This window comes from Plutella xylostella, chromosome 13, assembly GCF_932276165.1.
Source record: "Plutella xylostella chromosome 13, ilPluXylo3.1, whole genome shotgun sequence".
Lineage (NCBI taxonomy): Eukaryota > Metazoa > Arthropoda > Insecta > Lepidoptera > Plutellidae > Plutella > Plutella xylostella.
In genome coordinates this window covers 11,487,300-11,510,524 of record NC_063993.1, presented here as the reverse complement: position 1 = coordinate 11,510,524, position 23,225 = coordinate 11,487,300, and the positions used below count along the sequence as shown (strand labels likewise).

The following is a 23,225-nucleotide window of genomic DNA, read 5'->3' as shown; positions in this document are numbered from 1 at the left end:
ACTCCTAATTTGGCTCTTCTTGAGTATGTCGCCTATCTGGTCGACATACTTTCGCCTAGGACGTCCTCTACCGACACAACCATACATCTCCGCACAATAAATTTCTTTCGTCAGTCTTCTTTCATCCATCCTTTCAATGTGACCAAACCATCTCAACATTCCCTTTTCAATTTTGGTCACTACGTCTTCTTTTACTCCAACTCGATCTCTTATAACACTATTCCTTATCCTATCATTCAGTTTCAGTCCACACATACTTCTTAGAGAGCACATCTCAACAGCATTTACCCTACTTTCATTCTTCTTCTGCCAGACCCAGCTTTCACTTCCATACATTAGCGTAGGGACCAACACTCCCCCATGAACAGCCAAACGAGCCTTTTGAGACACGTTTTGACTCCTCATGAAAGAGTGCAAGGCCCCATTTACTTTATTTCCCGCTTTCACTCTTCTTTCAATATCCCCCTCACATTTCCCATCTCTCGTAAACAGACTACCCAAATAAACAAACTCATTCACTTGCTCCACTTTTTCGTTCTCGATCGTGATCTTACATTCAGTTACCTCTTCCTCTCTTTCAAACACCATAACTTTCGTCTTATTAACATTCACTTTCATTCCTTTCCTAAGTAAGTACCTACTTAATATTTTCCTTTTTTTGGTTGCAACATAAAATTAAGAAAAATATACGTACTTACTACTTACATACCTACCTAACTAGTTAGATTAACATAATAATCCTAACTAATATTATAAATGCGAAAGTAACTGTGTCTGTCTGTCTGTCTGTTACTCTTTCACGCCAAAACTACTGAACGGATTTGAATGAAATGATGATGGGCACAAATATATGGAAGCTGGGACCAGCACCAATAGAAATGAGTGATACGTCGTTGAAAAGGTATTTTTTAGCAGAATATGAATAACGGAAGCGCTAGTCTTGATTTACTATCCAATTAGAATAATCGTACCTTGAAAGTTTTTATATTTTATTTCTGTATTTTGAATGTTTTTGTTAGTTTTTCACATTCATTTTTATTTTTTATAACAAAATGATCATATTTCATATAATATTATATTTGTTTATTATCTCAGTAAATAAAACCAGTTGAAAGAAATTATTCCAATTTCAATAATACGTGTTTACGTGTATTACGCCCTAACTGTCATCAGAAGAGAGAGTGCAATGCCATAGAAAAATACTTCCTTCCGACGAATATATTTCAAAATGGACAACTTTATTGGACATAGGTTCCAAAACGCCCATGGTCATTTGGTATACATACGGTCTAGACTTTGGGAAACAACATAGGCTACCTTTTATCCCGGAATTCCCACGGGAAAACTTTTTAAGGCGAAGCGAAGCGCGCGGGAACAACTAGTTATCTATAATATCATGTAGGCTAGGCTCTAAGTAGGTAAGTATGCAAAAGGGCTGTTAATTGTACCTACTATGACTAGATATTAGTTTATCGGCTTGTCAGTAGCGTTTGTCACCGACACATGATAAGAAGAAGAAGGCGTGTGAGTCCGAGTATAGCCCCCGCGGTGATCCCGTCACAGAACCCGTGACCCTTTATCTGGGAGGCGATAGCGCAGTCGACCAGCTCGCGTCCTAGAGGTAAGTCTGTGACATGTTCTCGACTATTCTTTATTCATTGTTACAATATCTACGAGATTATTCTACAATGTTAAATTAATGAGTTCTGTTATACCTCTGTTGGAAATCACCAAAACCATATCAACTTCTACGCATTCATATTTTTAGTAAGTACCAATTAATAATTTTCACACTGTACAGAGAAGATAATAAGTACTTTTTATTTATTTTATTTGCATCCATCCTTTATAACCGAATCGTAATAAGGCCTTCCATAGCCTTCTGAATCCTAACTTCCTGTGAAACTAACCAGCTGTGGTCAGCAAAGCCGTGTCCCAATTACCATAGATGAGAGGCCTCCTGAGAGTCCCGAGTGACGTATCATCAACTCCTTAATTACCCTGCGCACCCTGGCCAGTCAGCTACTGACGCTAATCTGACCAAATCTTAGTCCAACCCTTTGTTAGTCACCGACACGATAAAAGTAAGAGCCTCATGTGCTTTCCGGTTCTTCCCAGATGTGGCAGCTGTGTATGGTGCTAGCGGCGGCGGCGGCGGCGGCTGCGCAGGACTGCGCCCTGCGGCCCGGCGACTCCGCGGCGCCCAAGTCTCCAGGGGACAACTTCTACCGGCTCATCCTCAATGGGGACCTGGAGCGGTACGCGCCGGGGCAGAGATATGTTGGTGAGTCCAGTTTGGATTTCGATGGATGAAGTACTCGTAAGAGATTCTGGACTCTAAGAGTAACGGTACGACTTTGTGTAGCTATAGGTCCTTAATTTGTGTTTCGATTTACTGAAGTCCAATTTTCAGGGACAAACAGTACTTTCAGGTTCCAATTCAGGTCACTTAAGCCATAAAATATGTATTTACCAATCTATCAGATCAGAAAAATATGCCCCGCATAACGCATAATGGGGTCACTTCATGTCTTTATCTACTCTGCTGACCTATATTAGACTCACGACAACAATCAACGAGACCATTCGTCGCGGTTCAGTAGTTTTCTAGAACTCCCAACAAAAACGCTTGTTAAAAACGGCATTTCCTTGATAAAAACGAACGACTGCCTCAACCATCCATTTCCTACATTTCAATGAGTCAATTTATGTGGAATGGACCACTTTTAACGGTAAGTAATGTATCTATCCATTGAATAGGGAGGAAGGCCGATATACTCGTATAGTATGTACCTACATAAATATTGTGGAACACCTCTTAGGAGATCTCTAGCAGTTTTGATTTGATGCTCTGAACTCTGAACGTCATTAGACTTCTTCTAGAGCCTAGAACTATCCACCATCTCTCCCCGTATTCCAGTGACGCTGGTGGGCGCGCGCACCCACAGCGTGGTGCAGCAGTTCACGCGTTTCAAGCTGATAGTGGACCCGCTGGACCCGGCGGCGCCGCGGCTGCCCAGCAAGCAGGGGCAGTTCCAGCTGTTCGCTGACACTCTCACCAAGTTCGATGAGGATTGTACCAATGCTGTGGTCGAAGCCGATGACCTGCCGAAGACTGAGGTGGCAGTCATGTGGAAAGCGCCACCGGCTGGCTCCGGATGCGTGCTGCTTAAGTGAGTCTTCTCGTAATTCATCATCTTTTACGCTCTGTAGTGGAATGACTTCACGACTCATTGCCTCTCTGCTAAGTGAACCTTATAATTTACGCCATATTTTATTCACCATCAGGGCCATGGTGTACGAGAATGGGAGGCGCTGGTTTGCTGAAGACGGTCAGCTCACGAGGAGAGTCTGTGAGGACACCTCCGTCTCCATGCCTGACTGCTGCGCCTGTGACGACGCCAAGTACAAGGTTTGTAGATAACGAAGACCTTGATACTTCTGCAGTCCCTTAAAGTCCTGATACCCAAATACCAAATGTAGATTCTCACCACACAAATACAACTAACTACATCTTCCACGACCTATGAGGATCCTATCGCGAGCGCGATCTAGAACGCTATCCTCTTTCCAGATGGTATTCGAGGGTCTGTGGTCGCCGCAGACGCACCCCAAGGACTTCCCGAAGCAGGCGCTGTGGCTCACGCACTTCTCCGACGTCATCGGCGCCACGCACCCCAAGAACTTCACCTTCTGGGGCGAGGGCGTCATCGCTACTGATGGCTTCAGGTAAACCAAATGTCTAGTCATCTTGTTTTTCAAAATTATCCTCTCCTCTTGACAAGTCATACAAGCAAATATTATTTAGAAGTACAAATTGAAATGAAAGCCCTCGTAAGGATGGGTTTATTGGATTAATTATAATCAGGGAAAATGTGATTTTATAATTATAAATGCTTGAATATTTTATAAGATCGTAAGACATAATAATTCTTCTGTAAATGTTCATCGTCCTACAGATCCCTGGCCGAGTGGGGTTCAGTGGGCGCTGTAGAAGCGGAGCTGCGGCAGCAGGGCGGCCTGCTGCGGTCCATCGTGAAGGCGCAGGGGCTCTGGCACCCGCGCGTCAACTCAAACACCTCGGCCGTGTTCACTGTCGACAGGAAGAGACCTTATCTGTCTCTGGCTTCTATGTTTGGTAAGGAATACTTTATTGAAACTTTATTGCCATTGGCTACCTTTCCTGTTGAATCATATAATGTGTTTCTGCAGGTCCATCTCCCGACTGGGTGGTGGGTGTCAGTGGCCTGGACCTCTGCCTGAAGGATTGCTCGTGGGTGGAGTCGAAGGTCATCGATCTCTTCCCTTACGACGCTGGAACTGATAGCGGCCTGTCTTACATGGTAACTGTCACAATTATTCTTGCCTGGTCTAAATATTGTCACGAACTACCGTATCCGTAGATTTGTAGAATGAGTGAATAATAATCAGAATGATTTTTTTCTCACATAACTAACACGACAGACGATGAAGGATTCCATAATTTTCTTCAGCTATATGAACTCTTCAACTGCAATTCTTTCATTCTAGTCAGCAAACTCAGAAACAGTACCTCGCGAGCGCATGTACCGCATAACGCCGATGTACCCCGAAGACCCCCGCGCCCCGTTCTACAACCCACAAGCCACGGAGATCCCGCCCATGGCGCGCCTGTACCTGACCAGGGAGAAGCTGATCTCGCGCTCCTGTGATGAGGAGGTGCTGCAGATGATGGTGGCCGAGGAGCAGGAGAACACGCAGACCGCAGACCGACGTGAGTTTGTGGACTGGACGATTTTAACTGTTTTGTCACCGATAAATTAGCAATCAACAATCGCGGATCTGAATAAGAATGCCAGATCCATACAAATTAATTATGTCAGTTTTGATAGATATGCAATAATGCTTTAGGATTGTGAATTGCTAATGTTGGTAAGGAAGCAGGATTGGGGGAATATATTCAAAATAGTGAGCTGGAGATCCATTAGGTAATTATGTTGCAGAGGTAAGTCCACGAAACAATGGAACCTTTGATATGGCTGTCTCAGGGTGGGATTTTGACCTTGTTTCTTCCATAGTCCCAACATCTATTTATACCTTCATTCCTAATTCCACACGTCCCTCCACAGCGGAGTGTGCGGTGAGCGCGTGGGGCGCGTGGTCGGCGTGCTCGGTGTCGTGCGGCAAGGGGCTGCGCATGCGCACGCGCCAGTACCGCCTGCCGCAGAAGGCGCTCATGTTCGCGTGCGACCGCCAGCTCGTGTCCAAGGAGATGTGCGTCGCCGCCGTGCCCGAGTGCGAGTGAGGCACATTCTATTTTCATTTTTAATATAGTTTTTTTTCAGTCATCTAGCGACCCTAGCGTACACAGAGTAGCTGATAGCTGTTGTCGGATACAACTAAGAGCACATACTTATTGCCATGATTCAATTCTGTTAGGATCCATCCTCCTATACATAATCAGCTTTCTCGAATGGAACTTTTTATTTGAGCTCAACCAGCTTAACTATAGCTACTTTGTCAGTTAGCAAATAAGAAAAAGCCTGGATGCTCCCATACCATAGGTGATTCAGTAAACGTATTACAGCTTTTGCATACGATACGGATATACAGAACACATTCCACACGAAGCTAGAGCCTGATTCTTTAGCTATCGTCAAGTAACCATGACACTTTTCCACCCGTCGTTACAGAGGTGACTCAGCCGCCGCGGCCGCGCTGGAGTCGCCCCCCGTGGAGGACCTGTCCGGCGTGTGCGCCACCAGCGCCTGGGGCCCGTGGAGCGAGTGCTCCGTGACCTGCGGCATCGGCTTCAACACGAGGAGGCGCAGCTTCCTCAACCACATGGGGCTGAAGAAGTGCCCGCTTGTTCCTACTGGTGAGGGTTCACGATTTTTCCTAGGAAGACAGAGGGCTGGTGTGCCGTGCTAGTTGGTGGCTATGGGTCGTGTGTGTGCATGTGTATACTTATCTCTTAGGCTTTGTTCGACTATTGCTTTCAAATACCTTGCATTTATGTTTTACATTCCTTGATCTTACAAAGTGACAGTCCAATCTTCCAATCCAAGTACCCTCCTATTAAGGTTGTGCCACCATCTAGAATTTAGTATCCATTTCTGCCATTTGACGTCCACTGCCAATTGTTGACCAAGATTTGGACTTCATCGCTTCGTGTCTAGATCTCAATGTCAGTATCTTTCTGTCAGTCTTCTTCACCACCAGCACCACAATTCACCCCCCTCTCTTCTACCCACAGAGGAGAACCGCAAGTGCATGGAGCCCGAGTGCGTGGAGAAGGAGTCGGACATCTCGGACCCGTCGTGCCCCACCACGGAGTGGGCCGCCTGGTCGCCCTGCTCGGCCTCTTGCGGACGCGGCGTCAGGCAAGTCACTAGCATGTCATCTAGGTATACGATTAGTACCATTTCGCTTCTGAATTAGGAACAGTGTGGTGCAAATAGAAAGCTTTGCGAAAATCTTTAGGGCAAAGCGAAGCTCATAGAAAAAGGTCGTTTAGAAGAAAGACAAGTAACTTACAGTTGAGTGGAGTTTTGGAGACAACGAATTTGGTTTGTCTATAGCCTAACTGTCTAAACGGCCCGAGGGACTTTCGAGAGGTTCTTAGCGGGAAGCATGTAGAAACATAATCAGGATAGCAAGACAGTGACTTAGTTCTATAGAAAAAGCTGCATTTAGAATCCACGAGAAGTAAAGTATGCTGTACTGTTTCAGGCTCCGCACCCGTCTGCTGCTGGTGCCGCCGGAGCGCCAGCAGGAGTGCTCCTCCAAGGTGGAGCTGCTGCAGCAGCGGCCCTGCTCCGAGCGCGAGGACTGCTCCATCGACATGGCCACCGCTAAACGTGAGTGGAAACGAAACAACTGGGATTGAATCCTTGACTCCATGAAAGGAGCTTCCCTCGAGTGACGTATGGCAGTCAGCGATTAACGGTTATCTAATTGGCCGATCTTTTTCACCACGGTGACATTATTCTAGATGTTGTGTAAGTTTGTGAACCACGCGTTATGAAAAAGAAAAAATTTCGGTGGATATGCTGGTTGAACACGAATAAATATGATTTGATTTGCGAAGTGACTCGATCTAAATATAGCCGTGTTTTATGAACATATTCAAGCTAACATTACATTTGATTCGAGACAGTGACATTTGCATGGATGGAGAGTTCCCTTCAATTTAATTAAGCGCACGTGTAGATAAGTACAGGTCTCTAGTCGGAGGTGGAAAGTTAAATGCTCATTCATTACAAATAATCGTTTAAACTTGCCTCGAATGTAACTTGTCCACGTGACTGCAAACAATGATAGTTGCCCGTCACCCAGCCTTTGATAATCTCACTGTGTGTTATTATTAGCCATTAACATGCAAATAGCCAACGACCATGCAGCCGTATTACTGGAAACAATCAATGGTAAAAAGCCGCCTTTTTATATATTTCATAGAAAATCTTAGGTAAATAAATATAAAGGTTTTTTAAATATTGAAATACTGCACTAACTTATTGTTTTTAATTATACAATAGGTACAAAAGATTTAACTGCAGCAATAAGTTAACTATGTCAGAATAGTGTCAGTTGGTGTTATTAATAGATAAGATAAGATAAGATAAGATATTCTTTATTTGCACACAAAAATATGGACAACAATACAAAACTTAATCTAACACATATGTACAAATGGCGGTCTTATCGCTTAAAGCGATTTCTTCCAGACAACCTTTGGGTGGAAGGATATTTAGATGTAAAGGGTAAAGTGTAGCAGGAATAAAGAATATACCATAAATATTTAATATACCAAAACATACTACCTAGAATATATTTACATACATAATTTATACATATACCTAGCATCAAAATATATAACATATTAAAATATATATTAATATATAATAAACTACATACCATGTTACTTATATATAATAATAAGCATATTAAAGAGGATATAGTGATCTTCAATCAAGAGCCGAGGAAATGGTCTTTTAACATCCTTTTGAATGAGGCCAATGACGGTGCTTTCCGGATACTAAGTGGGAGATCGTTCCATAGGGTGATTGCTTGTATGGTGAAAGAGTTACTAAAGAATTTAGTGGTATGGGGTGGAATATTCAGCCGTAGGTTCTCTGAAGAACGCAATCCCCGGCTGTGGGATTCATGTCGAAAGTGAAATCGCTCTTTGAGATAATCGGGGTACGCTGGGTTAAACAGTATTGAGTAAAGAAGTGAAAGAATGTGAGTATTCCGGCGAAGGCGAATGGGGAGCCACTTGAGCTTAGCGCGATACTCTGAAACATGGTCATACTTGCGTAAACCAAATATAAACCGTATACAGACATTCTGGAGGCGCTCAAGTTTGTTAAGTTGCTCTTCGGTAAGATCGGGATAACATGAGTCGGCATAATCTAGAATAGGAAGAAGTAGGGATTGAGAAAGCACAATTTTGGTGGCTGTGGGCAAGAAATTTCGCAGTCTGCGGAGTGATCCTGCAGAAGCGAACACCTTACGACTGACCTCATCAAGCTGCGTCTTCCAGGTCATAGCATTGTCCATGTAGACCCCTAAGTTTTTCACCTGTTTACTCCAAGGTATGTGGACACCATCAAAAACTATTGGAGGGAGGGCATTGTAGTCAACAAATGAGCTGAATCTGGGGCTGCCTAATATAATGACTTGTGTTTTGGTTGGATTGACTTTCAAACCGTGATTTTGACTCCACGCCAGTATATAATCCAAGTCAGTGTTGGTTTTATGTATGGCAACTGGGAGGTCGGAAATTGGAGCATGGTTATAAATTTGTAGATCATCTGCATAAAGGTGGTAGGAAGAAGAGATGTTGTTGGATATACTATTTATGAATATTGCGAAGAGAAGAGGAGACAACACGCCACCTTGCGGGACACCAGCCGTAGTACTACACCAAACAGAGTAGGACTCTTCAATACGGATTCGCTGCCGGCGTCCGTGCAAGTAACTATGAAACCAGTCAATTACCGTTGGAGATACATTAAGAGAACGTAATACCCCCAAGAGGATATCGAAATCCACTGTGTTGAAAGCATTGCTGAAGTCAAGTAGCGACAGCACAGTCAGCTCTCCGTTCTCCATACCCTGGCGAACGTCGTCCGTGATTTTTACTAATGCCGTTACCGTGCTGTGTCCTGGGCGGAATCCAGATTGGTAAGGATTCATGAGATTATTCTGCACTAAGAACCTGTTCAGCTGGTGATGGACGAGACGTTCGAGGACTTTGGAAAGGAAAGGAAGTATGGAGATAGGGCGATAGTCTGAAAAGGATGGGTTGGATTTTTTGGGCAAAGGAGTTACTTGAGCGTCTTTCCAAGAGGATGGGAACGTATTAGAGGAGATGGAAAAATTTAATATGTGGGATATGACGGGAAGGATTATGTCCAGGATAGGGAGTACCATGTTCCGACTTATGCTGTCACTACCGACAGCGTTAGAAGTGATGGCAAGTATACTTCTCTCAATGTCACAATCAGTAAAATGGCTAAAGTTGAATTCGGAAAAGTCAGGAGTTGGTATAGTAGAAAGATTGTTCAATGTTCTAAGTTTAGTTGCACTATCCATGGCTACTGACGATGTAAAATGTTGGTTAAGAAGGTTTAAGTCTAGATCTGTTGGAAAAGTTTGAGAGCGGGATTTACCAACTCCGAGTGACCTGAGGAAATTCCAGACTTTGGCTGGATCACCATTTTGAATTGATTCATGAATATGGCGTCGTTGTGCGTCCCTACACACCTTATTGCAGTGATTACGTAGCGCAGTATATTTGTCCCTATTAAGGTCAGTAGGTCGAGATTTAAATTTGGACTTTGCTGCAACCTTCCGATTAATAATGATCTTGATTTCGTCAGTCAACCATGGTGCTGGGAAATGCTTCATTCTGACAGATCTGACGGGCGCATGGACGTCATACAGCTGCATGATAAGAGAATTAAACACTGACACCTTCTCATCCACCGTATCAGCATTAAAAACCTCGTCCCAAGCTGCAGCCCGCGCATCACTGCGAAGGTTTTCCAAAACCATGCCACCAAAATTGCGTTGAAGGAGAGTTCTAGGTTTAGCCTTAGGGGGGCGAATTTTGTATGATAAATAAATGAGGTCATGATAGGAAAAGCCATCAGCCCCACATTGTCCGTGTTTGGCAACATGACTTGGAGACGAAACTAGTATTAAATCTAGGAGGGTAGGGACACAATTAGGGAAATGGTGGGTAGCACCTAGGGGAAGTACAGTCATATTGCTAGCCTGTGTTACTGACATGAAGGAAGAGGAACGCACGTCGTTTTTCAGCAGGCAGGTGTTAAAATCACCCATAATAATCATATGCTTGTATACGGGAAAATAATTTTCAAGCAGTTTTTCAAAAGAATTCAGGAAATGATTATACATTGAGTGATTATAGTACACCCCAAGCAATGTCTTATTTTGAGATAGTGTGATTTCTAAAATAAGATGCTCTCCGGCATTGTCTGGTGGAGGCTGAGCTGACATACTAACCACGGAGTATGGTATATGAGAGCGTAGGTAGATTGCAACTCCTCCACCGCGACTACCAATACGATCATTGCGCACTAGGATGAAACCTGGCAATGAATAGGAGGTTGTTGGCAGACACGGTTTTAACCATGTCTCTGAAACTAGAATGGCATGAATATTTTTTGTATCGAAAGAAGCTAATAATTCAGAGTAATGTGCCGGGATACTTTGTGCGTTTATGTGAACTACGTTGAAATTTTTTGGGACATCGGAAAAAAAAGTGTTAAGGTTGTCAGTTAATGAGGGGATACTATGGAAGCTGTCAATACTGTTTAACTCATCATCAGAAGAGGACACACAATCGAACAGGATCTCACTACCACTGCTACAAGTTTTGTTGTGATCAGAACCATCAGAACTCATTTAATATGCTTATAAAATAAATTAAATAAATATATATATATACCTATAATAAAATTATAATGTTTAAATAGATAGACAAAATCAAGTTGTTTTATAATTATCATTCCACCTGCCAGTTGTGAGGAAAAAATAAATATAAATAGAAGCAATTTCCAAACGCAACTAAATGACAAACAACACACAATAAGAAAAAAAAAGTTTATACACACAGATCACAGACGCCCAGACAAAGATATCACGGGTAACGTCAACTGTCAAAAATTTTAGTGCTATCTAGGTGTGGGTCGTTACGGGATTTTCACGAAACGTAACGTAGCCGGTGACGTCTAAGCCGTCACTAGTTAAGTAACTAGCTATTTTTGTAACTAGCTATTTCTTCAACCGTGATTTTAGATACAAGTTATTTTACCGAAGTATTACTATAATGACACGTTGACTACGTTACTTATTCCTGGTGTTCGTCGAAGTAGTTTTGTAACTATGCAGTTAGGTACATACAAAATAATGGGGTGGATAAATCGAAATTTAAATCTGTAAATATCTCGGCAATCTTAAGGTGTTTTGGGGAGTTTTTTTTAGGTATGTTTTTGTATGAGGGCAGAGGTATATTTTTGTGGAAATTTAAATCTGTAAATATCTCGGCAATCGTAAGGTGTTTAGGGGAGTTGTTTAGGGGGAGTTGTTTTAAGTATGTGTTTGTATGAGGGCAGAGGTATATTTTTGTGGAAATTTAAATCTGTAAATATCTCGGCAATCGTAAGGTGTTTCGGGGAGTTGTTTAAGGGGAGTTGTTTTAAGTATGTCTTTGTATGAGGGCAGAGGTATATTTTTGTGAAAAATTAAATTCTCTTTTAAATTAGTGTAATCAACACAAAATAACGCTCTCAACTTAACTATTTCCTGTCACTCTTTTATTCAGTCTACAAATGTTTTGTCGTGTTTACGATAATCACTAGATTACAAAAGTCACTAGGTTGTCGTATTGTAAATAGTGACATGAAATAAAGCTAGTTTACAAAAATCAATAGGTTACAAAAATCACTAGGTTACAAAAATCACTAGTTTGTCGTATATCTAGAAACTGGTTATTCGGTTACATGTCCCGTAGCCAGTTACTGTAAATAGTGACGTGAAATAACGCCCATACCTAGTGCTATCTGACTGACGTGACATTACGTACTCTGTGGACGTGACGTTTAAGAAAAACAAATTGAAGCGAAACTGACAATTACTGAATTAAAAAAAAATTAATAAAAACGGAAATGTAGGGTACGCAAATCGTTTCGAAGAGCAGCAAGGCGACAAAGAAAAATGGATCTAACATACGCTACTTTTTCGAGACCGTACGCTTCGCTCTGCCAGAGCTCGATGAGGCATCCGGCGCTTTGTTGCCGCTGGCCTTTGGCGCCACCACACCGGAGTTCAGGCTCGCCGGCGGACACACCTGGTCCAGCTCGGCGAGCGACACGATGCGATGCTGCTTCCCGTCAGCGCCCAGCACCACCACGCAGCCGTCCCGCGTCCAGCACTGCTTCACGCCGACCCGCTGCCGAGCCTGCATGAAGGCTTCGTGGCGCGGCTTGGTCAGGAACTCTGATAGCGTGACACCACTGCCCTTCAGCTTCGCCTTCGCGAACCACACGTTGTTTCGCAGTGCCAGATCCTTGAATTTTACAAGAATGGGCCTCGGCTTGTCACCTATGCGTCCCATCCTGTGGCTGCGAGCAATGTCGTCTGTGCAGAAGAGCTCAGGACCCGCGACGTGCTGTGCAATCACCCGGACAGCTGTGCTCGCTACATCCTCCTTCTTGGCCTCCGGAATCCCATGGACAAGCAAGATCTTCCGGCGGCTGCGCATGTCCAAGTGATCCATGCCCCTTGCCAGCATTTCGACCTGCTTCTGGAGCATGTTGAATGCAGACACCGTGAAGCTCCTGAAGGCCGCAAACTCAGTCGCCAGTCCAGTAGCTGAGGGAGATGCAGGAGCCTTGTTCATTTGTGCTTCGAAGCTGGCCATTCGCACGTTCAGCTGGCCCATCATTTCAGCAATAGACTCCTTGATGTTCTCCATTTCTTAGTTTTGAGGTTAACTTATTGTTTATGTGAAGAAGTGCAGGAAATGTTGCTTCAATTAAGGAGATAATGATTTCTGGCAGGTATTTAAGGTTATACTTTCATAATATTGCAACCAATTATTTTATTTATACTTTTAAGTAATTTTAATATAAATGTTTATTAAATTTTAATGTGAGCTTATTTTCACACCTACCCTAATAGCTTCGCCTGTGAGTGGGCAGTTCATTTATCTGTTCACTTCCGATTGACGCTTTAATTAAAGCAATAGAAATCCTCAAGTTATTCAATTTATGACTGAGATCCAGGGCTAGACAAATTAGAATGAATCATGAAAATATTACAGATATATATCGATATGTAACAATCTACCTACATATATTTTACAGGCTCAGAAATTTACCAACTGCTGGTCCTAGTCTAGCTCTATTATTAGTATTATTCACTGACACGCTAATTGGAAGAAGTATCCACCAGCATACCTAGCACTGGGATCAAAACACACAGTCATGACAAGACGTGACAAAAGGTTTACATTGCGCTGGCTCTCGAAGCAGCGCGACGTTAAACTCTTGTCACGTCTAGTTGTGTGCTTCTTGCATCCCGTGCCTCGTATCCTGGACAAGCCCCCTCTCCCCAGAGATCTGCATGGAGGCGCCTGCGCAGGGCCCGTGCCGCGGGCTGTACCGGCGCTGGGCGTTCGCGGCGGAGAAGGGCATGTGCGTGCCGTTCCAGTACGGCGGCTGCCGCGGCAACCGGAACAACTTCATCTCGGAGCAGGACTGCATGGACACCTGCAGGGTCGTGCTCGGTGAGTGATGGTAGTGGAGGGGTTTTAGTGGGACCTTCCAGGAGTTTATAGTGATAAGTTTGATGTCGTTTAAAGTAGCTAAGTCGTAGCTCCGAAACTCTAGCTTTAAGAAATATGCAGTTTCGGATCGCTATCACTACTGCGTAGCTGTAGGTAACTGATTCGGGGGTCACTATCTAAGGTGAGAGTCCGTTTCTCGTTGTATTAGGTAATCCATTAAACATAGCGATGGCATGGAAACTCTCCGAAGGCAAAATAATAATATTACTCCGGATTCGCTAGCATGTATGAGTATTTAATAAAATCTGTGTACTTACTTACAATTTAATTTAATTTAATATCTTACGATATACATATTTTCATTCTTTGATTCGGTGAAAGATTACAAAGAGCGCTACCTTGTTTCGTAAAAGTAAAGAATTTTAATTTGCCCTTAACCTCGCGTCAGGTATTTCTGAACCGTTCACCTCTACTACAGTTTTAGCGCACATATTTCACATACAATGTGAATCATGCTTCGGGAGGTTATTCCACTTATAACAACCGGTGGTGTGGGCTCCCGAAATACGCCGCTCTCCATCATCACATCAAATACCAATCAAACGACCCGCGCACTCGGGATGACACGATTTGTCAATTTCTGAGTCATATAAACCGCTTAACGAGACAAAAAACTGGTAACAAACAAAGCGTCGAAGTCGTGCCGACGTGATTTGAACAGCTTTCTAAGTACCTACCTAAGTATCTACTAATAAAATATGTTATAATAAAAGTACATGGATGTAGACATTTAACCATTTATAATAAATTTTATGATTTACGTCGAAGAGCTCTAGGCACTACTGGGTGATAATGATGATGATAAGTATGTAATGAATATCCAGCATCGTCATCAGAAGGGGGACCTCACCGGACACTCCGGGGCTCGTGCGGAACTAACTGGCTCACAATGACACCATTTTGTTTCATTTCCAATACTATAGGGAAGCGGCATTTCTGTGATGTGATGACGCTCGAGTTTATAAACCCGCATTTTATTTTGTCTCTTTAATCGACTCTGTTGTCCAATACATATTCTCGATTAATTACTTATGTGTAAAAAGCAGGCTGGTTCTAAACAGCTTTATTCCATACCTACATATCCATATAATGATAAATTATAGCGTAAGTCGGAAAATCAAGCATTTCCCTGATAGAGCGATAACTACCGGTCCATCCGGGCCGGAAGCGCCGGATATAGCCCGGACAGGCCGTCGTCACGACTACACCCCCCGCCCCGCAGTCGATGTTTGACGTCGCTAGCACAACATGACGGCGAGAATTTGAAGCTTCACGAATGATGTTGTGTTTAGTAAACAAAGGATTAGATAATAGTAAATTTTTGAATCGTGACTCATACACCAGTCAGAGTAATGTATCTTTTAGGTTTAGAAAGGTTAGTGCATGTAAGGTAGAAAAACTAATCGATGATTTACAATGTAACAAAGCTCCGGGCATCGACCAAATTAGGGTGCAGGATATAAAATATGTAAAATGTCAAATCAGCCAGATATTAGCTAACTTCATAAATATGTGTGCCGTAAAAGGTGTTTACCCTGATACACTCAAAAAGTCACTTATTAGACCTATTTATAAACAGGGTAGCCATCTCGATTACTCGAATTACAGACCGATCGCTATACTGTCCGTAGTAAACAAAATTATGGAGAAAGTGATGATGCAGCAAATAAGTGAATTTCTAGAGCATAATAAAATAATATCTGATACGCAACATGGCTTTAGGAAGGGTCGAAGCACATCCACAGCGCTGGCACAGTTTGCGGATGATGTGAATGAAAGCCTTAACAGTGGTATGCAGGTCATAGCCTTATTTATTGACTTCAAAAAGGCATTCGATACCCTTGACCATGACCTGCTGCTACGTGCGATGGATGAGTGTGGAATTAGAGGGCCAGTTAACCAGTGGTTTCGAAGTTACCTGTCAAACAGAACTATTTCCACAGTCATCGATGGTACTAGGGGTTCGGAGGCTGAGGTCGAGCTAGGTGTACCAACTGGTTCCGTATACGGCCCAGTTGGATACATCATGCACGTCAACAGTGTCAGCAATGTTGTAGAAAACTGCAAAACATATATGTACGCGGATGATACTTGCTTACTATATTCTTCAAAAAATTTGCAAACTGTCATAGACAAGATACAATCAGACTTTGAAAACATTACTAAATGGGCCCATGACAATGGCATAATAATAAACCTGAGCAAGACCAAATGTGTGCATATATATTCTCCATATAACAAAATAGCCAGAAATATTGATAAATCGGATATAAACATTCTAGGTCATACTTATGAATGCTTGCATAACGGTAAACTCACCTGTAAATGCAATAAAATTGATTTTGTAGACAAGTATAAGTACCTAGGTGTATATATCGATAGCCACATGAGCTGGAAATCACATGTTAACGATGTTTGTAACAGGCTCCGAACAATATTGGGTAAATTTTATCACTTAAGTAAAATATTAAATAGAAGCACCTTATATAGTGTTTATTACGCTCTTGCTGACTCATTGCTGAACTATGGATTAAGTACATACGGCCGAACATTTAAAACCTATCTCGATCAAATTAAAGAACTACAAATTAGACTGTTAAAATACTTAGTAGACAAAAGAACTAAAAATAATTGTAATAATGAATATGAAAAACTCTTTCTTCTTTGTAAAATATTACCAGTACATAGCAAAGTAAATTACTGTATAGCTATTGAACAATATTATTGTAATGATTATAAAACACTTGTTGTACAAAATTATTTTTCCCGACAAAAAGGTAAACTTTATCAACCAAAACATAAGAACTACTATGGTCAAAGAATTCGAAAATACTTAGTGCCTAAAATATTTAACAGTATACCATTGTTAAAAGAAACCAAAAAGTTAAGTAAATTTGTCATAAAGCAAAAATTAAAAACTATTATGTTGAATTTGTTTAAGAAAGAACTGAATGATGTAGGTATATTGTGAATTCGAACTGTTTAGATATAATGTAGTCATTAATATGTTGCATAGCTTAACTAAATTAAAGTAACTATATATTATATGTAGTGTCGCGAATTTATCACCATAAAGTCGAGTCACTAACATGGGTAGATATAGCAGGTAATGTAGATATTTAATGTTTATGTTTAAGAGAGCTCTCTCCGCCAACAAACTATGTGTCTATAGTTTGGCGGATTTATATTGTGTAATTTATGTATGTATTTGAAAATAAATAAATAATAATAATAATAATAATAATCACCATGTTGAGCTAAAAGAGTGATTCTGGAAATGTGTTAATCAACTTTATTTTTTTTTGTAATCATTGAAAAGATTGACTGTCGGTAGCTGTATTCAGCGACACTAGAAATGTTCATAGTAATGATGATAATAAGTTAGTTAATAAACATAAAAAGCCATAATACCCGCAACTCTCTCCATCATCACACAAACGACCCACGACTTCCAGGTGACACGTTTTGTCAGTTTCCGAATCAACTGAACCTACCTCCTCCTACCTTCGTCTTTCATCAATCTTCTGCATGTATAATAATTTGGACAACTAAATGGTTCACTAAATGCTCATCATCCTAACTAATATTATAAATGCGAAAGTAACTGTGTCTGTCTGTCTGTTACTCTAGACGCCAAAACTACTGAACGGATTTGAATGAAATTTGGTATAAGTAAGGTCTAGACCCTGGGAAAGAACATAGGCTACTTTTTATCCCGGAATTCCCACGGGAAAACTTTTTAATGCGAAGCGAAGCGCGCGGGAACAGCTAGTAATAACAATAAATCAAAAAGCAATATATCTGATGCAATTAGCGTGGCTGTGAATTACAGTAGTAAACATAAATCATACAAGACGCGAGGTATGAGACAACCCTGGCAGCGAGCCAGGGGGGATTCCGCTAAACAATGACTGGTCACTGGTGTGTGACCCTGCCGATACTACGCGCAGTCAATGCTAATGAAGCAAACAAATACTAAGTATGATACGGTATTAGCTGCTATTTTTATATAGAGAATTTAGAATTTAGATACATGATACTAAAAGTACGCAAATTTAATAAAATATGAAAGAAATCTGCTTTACTAAAGACGATCGTAACGACCTCATCAAGTCTCAATAAACACAAACACTGCCTAGTTAGGGAGGTGCTATTCAAATATGAAATGACAAGCACGTTCCAAACTAGATCATTAGGCAGGACAAATATAGCTGAATGAATACGTACTATGATTACATAGACGGAATCCTAATGAATGTATTTACATAGCAATGTGTATGTAGCCGTGTTATGTACTTGCTACGCACGCTCGTAGTCACGCTACGAGCAGCCTACGACGTTCCGTAGACCTCAAGCATTTGCTTTGATAATTCCTGAAAAGCACCTGAAAAATTATACACTGTGGTATGGCGCATGATGTAAGCTGTGTAAGCATATTAGCTTTTGTATTAGCGATTTTAGTATAAACGATTAACACTTGACTTCAATTCTTCGGGTTTTAGCAGATAGTCTACATACCGTGATGAGTCCATCGCAGGTGACGTCACAGCCGTGAGCTAATTCTTATTTACTAGACAATTTGTACGGAAGTTGAGCGAGGTCGACACTCATTATGAATTCCATCAAACGTCCATGTTTTCATCGGAAAAACAATAAAAAAGCAACAAAACGCAGCCGCGATTAGATCTCCGCAATCATGGATCAAATGTATAGATTGTATCAGCGGCTGTTACATTTGGATACATTTATGTTTCTGATTCATGTGTATTATTGTGTATAAATGTATTATTTAAATTGAATATTGAACCGTTTACAAATAAATCATGAAAGGTTTACGTCAACTTCGTAATTAATTAGACGACCGAATGGCGTAGTGGTTAGTGACCTGACTACTGAGCCGATGGTCCCGGGTTCGATTCCCGGCTGGGGCAGATATTAAAGACAGATATTTGTACTCGGGTCTTGGGTGTTGATATTTATATTTAGTATCTATCTATCTATGTATTTGTGTAGATATATCAGCTGTCCGACACCCATAAAACAGGTTCTGCCTAGCTTGGGGTCGGATGGCCGTGTGTGAGATGTCCCCACATATTTATATTTATTTATTTATAATTGTAAATGTTAAAAATACTTCAGTAATAAGTACATTTTCAGGAGCTTGCGATGCCTCAGAAAAATACAACAGTCACAGCAACACATAAAACCCACCACGCATCTTATTTATTCTATGTCTTACTCCTGGAGGCAAGGCATGACTTGGCTGTATTTATACCATCCACTAGTATTAACTTCTGTAACAATACCCATCAGGTGGCGCAGCCCCCGCGCCCCCCAGCCCCGCGTCGCCCCCGCGCCCCGCGGCCTCCCCCGGCTACCCCGCGCTCAGCCTCAACAGCATCCAGCCACCACCCACACTTAATGGTGAGTGATAAAGAGTAAGCCAGTGGTCCACGTTGCCATATAAACGTTTGCGCTGCGGCCGATATAATGTGGGCTAAGCTTTAGTGGTCAAGATTAGGTTACATTCCGCTGTTGACATCATCAACAGTGAGGAATATTCCCATCTATGCTATGATTCATGAATCATGATTGATTCAAGGAATTCTCCCAAAGTCTGGTGTTTAAAGTATGATTAACATAAGTCCACAACATCTCACTTAGCAGATGCTAAATATTATGGCGATACTTTGAAACTGCCATGAATCACTTGTGAAGAGTAGAAGTTGGCGATAGACCAGTCAGCTAACAATCATAGCGTATCCGCTGTATACATTGCCATATGTCATATCGGTGTGCACGAAAGGAGCCCCCTTGAGTGGCGTATCACCTGTTGCATACAGCGCATCTGACTGGCCAATCCTTTCACCGACACAATAACATGATATACATACATTACATACATATCACATCTCTGGTGCAAAACCCTTATGGCTCCTCACGAGTGTGATAGCAACACATGTCTACATCTATCTCCCTCTGGCACCAGGTTCGTCGCGCGACTGCGAGGTGGGTCCGTGGGGCGAGTGGGGCCGCTGCAGCGTCTCGTGCGGCGTGGGCTACCAGGAGCGCACGAGGGCTGTGCTGGTGAGTTCTACCTTCAGAGCCTTCTGATGAATCATCACGACCCATCACGTCCCCACTGCTGGGGCACGGGTCTCCTTCCAATGAAGGAAGGGTATAGGCCTAGTCCACCACGCTGGCCTAGTGCGGGTTGGTGGACTCCAACACAAGCAAGCTTGTGCTAAGAGGGTAAGTGGGCAACCCGACTGTCAGATGTTTTCAAGCCGCCCGAAGGCCTCTGACTAGGCTTAACGACTGCCGTCCCAAGCACGGCACGTTATTCTGATGAATATTATGCCATAATCGGCCTTTCTTATTTATTCGCTTCTTTTATCAACAAGATCTTAGGTAGATTGGCTCTCGAGAAACTTCTTGTTGACTGATTTTAATTTTCAAGAGATAATAATAAGTATAATTATGAATTTAAAAATAACAGGCTATTATGACTGTGTTTATTTATTTTATCTGATAATGATAACAATCGAAGACGATGTCGTTGACTTCTCTATGTACAGCTAAGATGCCATAATAACGTGCACAATGTTATGTACCAACCTGCATTATGTTTCAAATGTACATACGCAAAAGTACCTATTAAAGCCGCTACTGTTTTGAAGCATTCCCTTGACCATTGCGTTACAATTAAATGATTCTAACTAGTACATAACATAGAGGCATAGAGGCATGGTTTAATAGCTCACCCGTAACTGGCTATAAAGTTTTATAGCTTGCTTTGAACACCGACGTGTTGGTTTATCAAATTAACGGATGCATGTTTGGAGCATTTCACTGCACCGATTGTAAAGTTTACTGCTTACCGACTAGCTGCACACGGATTTAGACAACAACGTACCTGTAAAGAGGAAAAAGACGACTTAGTTACCATACACATGTGAAGGAGATGAAGCATTCACATTCACATGTATGAGCCTTTGTATGAATACAAGTCAGAGGATGAGGGCACGATTCGATAAATCCATGGGCAAAAATGATTCCGCTTCTTAGTGTATCTAGGACAAACACCTACTAGAGGTGGACTAGGGTTTTGTCACCTTGGTTAAACTATGGAACTTAAGGAAATTACTTTTGTCATAGCATTTATAATGTTTATCACTCCATCAGTATTCTGAAACACGTGTATTAATAGTAATTCCTACAATGAGGGGTCAAGTTCGGACCGCACTGATTTATTCAAAGGCCAATTTATTACATCTAGTGTGACACCATCACCGCTAGCATTGACCTCACCAGGTATACACCTGAAATTGATTGCCATCAATAAATCGAATAATAAGTTATAAATAACGTTATTTATCATTTATTGATAATATTGATTAGGTGTGGCATTTCCGGATGCTCTATTAATCAAATGATTTTAAGGTGCCGCGGCTGCTGTTAAGGCACAATACATTTCAGTTCGATGTCCTGGATCTTTTGTTTTAACATTACGGCTGGACTAGGATTTGTAAAATTTCCAGCCCGCCTGCCAAGCCCGGACATTATGGCAATAGCCCTCTACTCTTGTCCTACAGTAGACTGTGTGTATATTTGTTTGTGTGTACATTTGGTTCTTTTTTGTCTACAGAGGCCGGCGAGCCCCGGCGGAGCGCCGTGCCCGGAGCGGCTGTCGCGGCGGCGGCGGTGCGCGCGGCACTGCTGACCCCGGGACCTGCTGCCTGAAGACACCCCCACCCTCTAGAGGTCCTTGAAGGAGTCATACACTTGTGACAACAATATCACAGTGCCAGCATGGATAGATTGGGATGTAACGGTTTATTCACGGTCAAATAATTAACCAACATTTCGCCAGCATATTTTTTCGACCAACGAACGTTTTGCCCACAATTTTTTAAGTTTATGGGTGAAAAGTTTGTTGGGCGAAATATTGTAAGGGAGAACAGTTAATGGGTGTATCGACTGTGGATGAACCGTATCAGACTCAAGTGAAATACTCTACATTTGGACGTCGGGTGTTATTGATACTTAAATCATTTTATAAAGATATCTGTAAAGCTAAGAATAATGCCGAGATAATGTTGTAGATTATGATAGCGATCCTCATAAATACATAATGTGTTTGCCTGATCGTATCGCTATGTTCTGTACGTTGAACCGCAGTCTCAAGTGATACTTCAATAGTTATCAAACTGTTTACAGTCTACTCTCTATCTGAAAATTTCACAAGACTTTCTATTGTTATTTGTTCAGATTAGTACCTACGTACCTAAAATTGTTACCTAAATACCTAGGAAATAGGTAAGTAAGTATATTTTTACGAAACTCAAGTGTAATGTAATAAGTTCTAATTAAACCAAAGAATAACTGCCAAAATAAAATAGCTTTTTGAAAAGTACATTTTAACTATGGTATTTATTTATCAACCAAAAACTTTATTTATACCTTATTTAGTTAGTCCATAACTTTGACACTAGACAGTACTACGACAACATGTAGATACTTTAATAGTTATAGTCCAAAAATCAAATGGTTTTCCGCGTACTTAGAAAGAAAATACTACATTTGGCACAGTTACACACTTAGAACGTTTTATCTTGGTATGGTTACCTAAGGTTTTAGGTACCTACCTACATTAAATTTCTATTTTAATATGGTCATTACAAAAACGCAAAAGAAATTCCCTGTAGTTTTACCGCTTACATTTTTGCATAAACACGAGTTCGCCTTGAGAGCGCAGCGCGACCGCCATGAACTGTGAAATTTGTCGTCAGCAACAAAGTAATCATAACATAATATCCTACTTCAAATACATATATAAATAAACGTGAAAGTTTATGAGTGAGTCTGTTACTATTTCACGGAAAAAGGCCTGGATAAATTTTGATGAAATTTAGTATGCAGGAAGCTAATATCTTGGTTATTTTCATCCCGGAATTCCCATGGAACAACTTTTTACGGTGAAAAGCTCTCGCTTATATCTAGTAAAATGTACAAGAAACCACATAATAATTTCCAGTGCAAATGTCGCTTTTGCGTGTCCGAGTGCAGAGTGGGCGCAGGCGGAATGTCGCCTACTCGTAGTACCTACACCTACCTACAGCAGGTACCTACATGTCCTAGAGGGTAACCTTCATCTAGCGTGGGAATAGACGGATATCTGTTGGTCACAACTCTATCTAGTATATTTGCTCGGCCAGCACTTCACATTGGATGTCGTAGCTTTCTTATGTCGAGCTTAGCTACCACCTTCTACCTGAATATTTATGAGTATCATGTCAACACGATAATAAGTCATTTTGGATCGTTGAAATTAGGAGATGTTAAATACGATTCTAGAGACATA

General features: G+C 41.6%; 3 protein-coding genes across 3 annotated transcripts in view; 1 reads left to right on the top strand and 2 right to left on the bottom strand.

The window, feature by feature from the left end:
* LOC119692265 (phosphatidylcholine:ceramide cholinephosphotransferase 1) overlaps positions 1 to 23,225 on the bottom strand; it is a 96,787-nt gene that overhangs the window by 38,509 nt on the left and 35,053 nt on the right. The gene's annotated exons all lie outside the window — the stretch shown is intronic.
* On the top strand, positions 1,498 to 21,682 carry LOC105381226 (spondin-1). Its single transcript, XM_038112192.2, has 16 exons — positions 1,498 to 1,621; positions 2,119 to 2,284; positions 2,921 to 3,173; positions 3,289 to 3,412; positions 3,575 to 3,729; positions 3,960 to 4,138; positions 4,213 to 4,343; positions 4,531 to 4,753; positions 5,109 to 5,280; positions 5,673 to 5,857; positions 6,236 to 6,362; positions 6,712 to 6,839; positions 13,631 to 13,801; positions 19,175 to 19,285; positions 19,851 to 19,948; positions 21,510 to 21,682. Exons 2-16 carry the CDS (start codon positions 2,119 to 2,121, stop codon positions 21,582 to 21,584), a joined length of 2,298 nt encoding a protein of 765 aa, XP_037968120.2. The 5' UTR covers positions 1,498 to 1,621; the 3' UTR covers positions 21,585 to 21,682.
* LOC125489325 lies at positions 12,158 to 13,169 on the bottom strand. The gene has a single exon (XM_048624902.1). The coding sequence runs from the start codon at positions 12,986 to 12,988 to the stop codon at positions 12,245 to 12,247; it is 744 nt and encodes a 247-aa protein (XP_048480859.1). The 5' UTR covers positions 12,989 to 13,169; the 3' UTR covers positions 12,158 to 12,244.

What these genes read in the sequence shown, in the direction of transcription:
- LOC105381226 (XM_038112192.2), top strand. Translation starts at nt 2,119, where the DNA reads ATGTGGCAGCTGTGTATGGTGCTAGCGGCGGCGGCGGCGGCGGCTGCG. An exon ending in ATCGCTACTGATGGCTTCAG is followed by an intron (nt 3,730 to 3,959) that starts GTAAACCAAATG and finishes ATCGTCCTACAG; the next exon opens with ATCCCTGGCCGAGTGGGGTT. An exon ending in ATAGCGGCCTGTCTTACATG is followed by an intron (nt 4,344 to 4,530) that starts GTAACTGTCACA and finishes CTTTCATTCTAG; the next exon opens with TCAGCAAACTCAGAAACAGT.
- LOC125489325 (XM_048624902.1), bottom strand. Translation starts at nt 12,988, where the DNA reads ATGGAGAACATCAAGGAGTCTATTGCTGAAATGATGGGCCAGCTGAAC.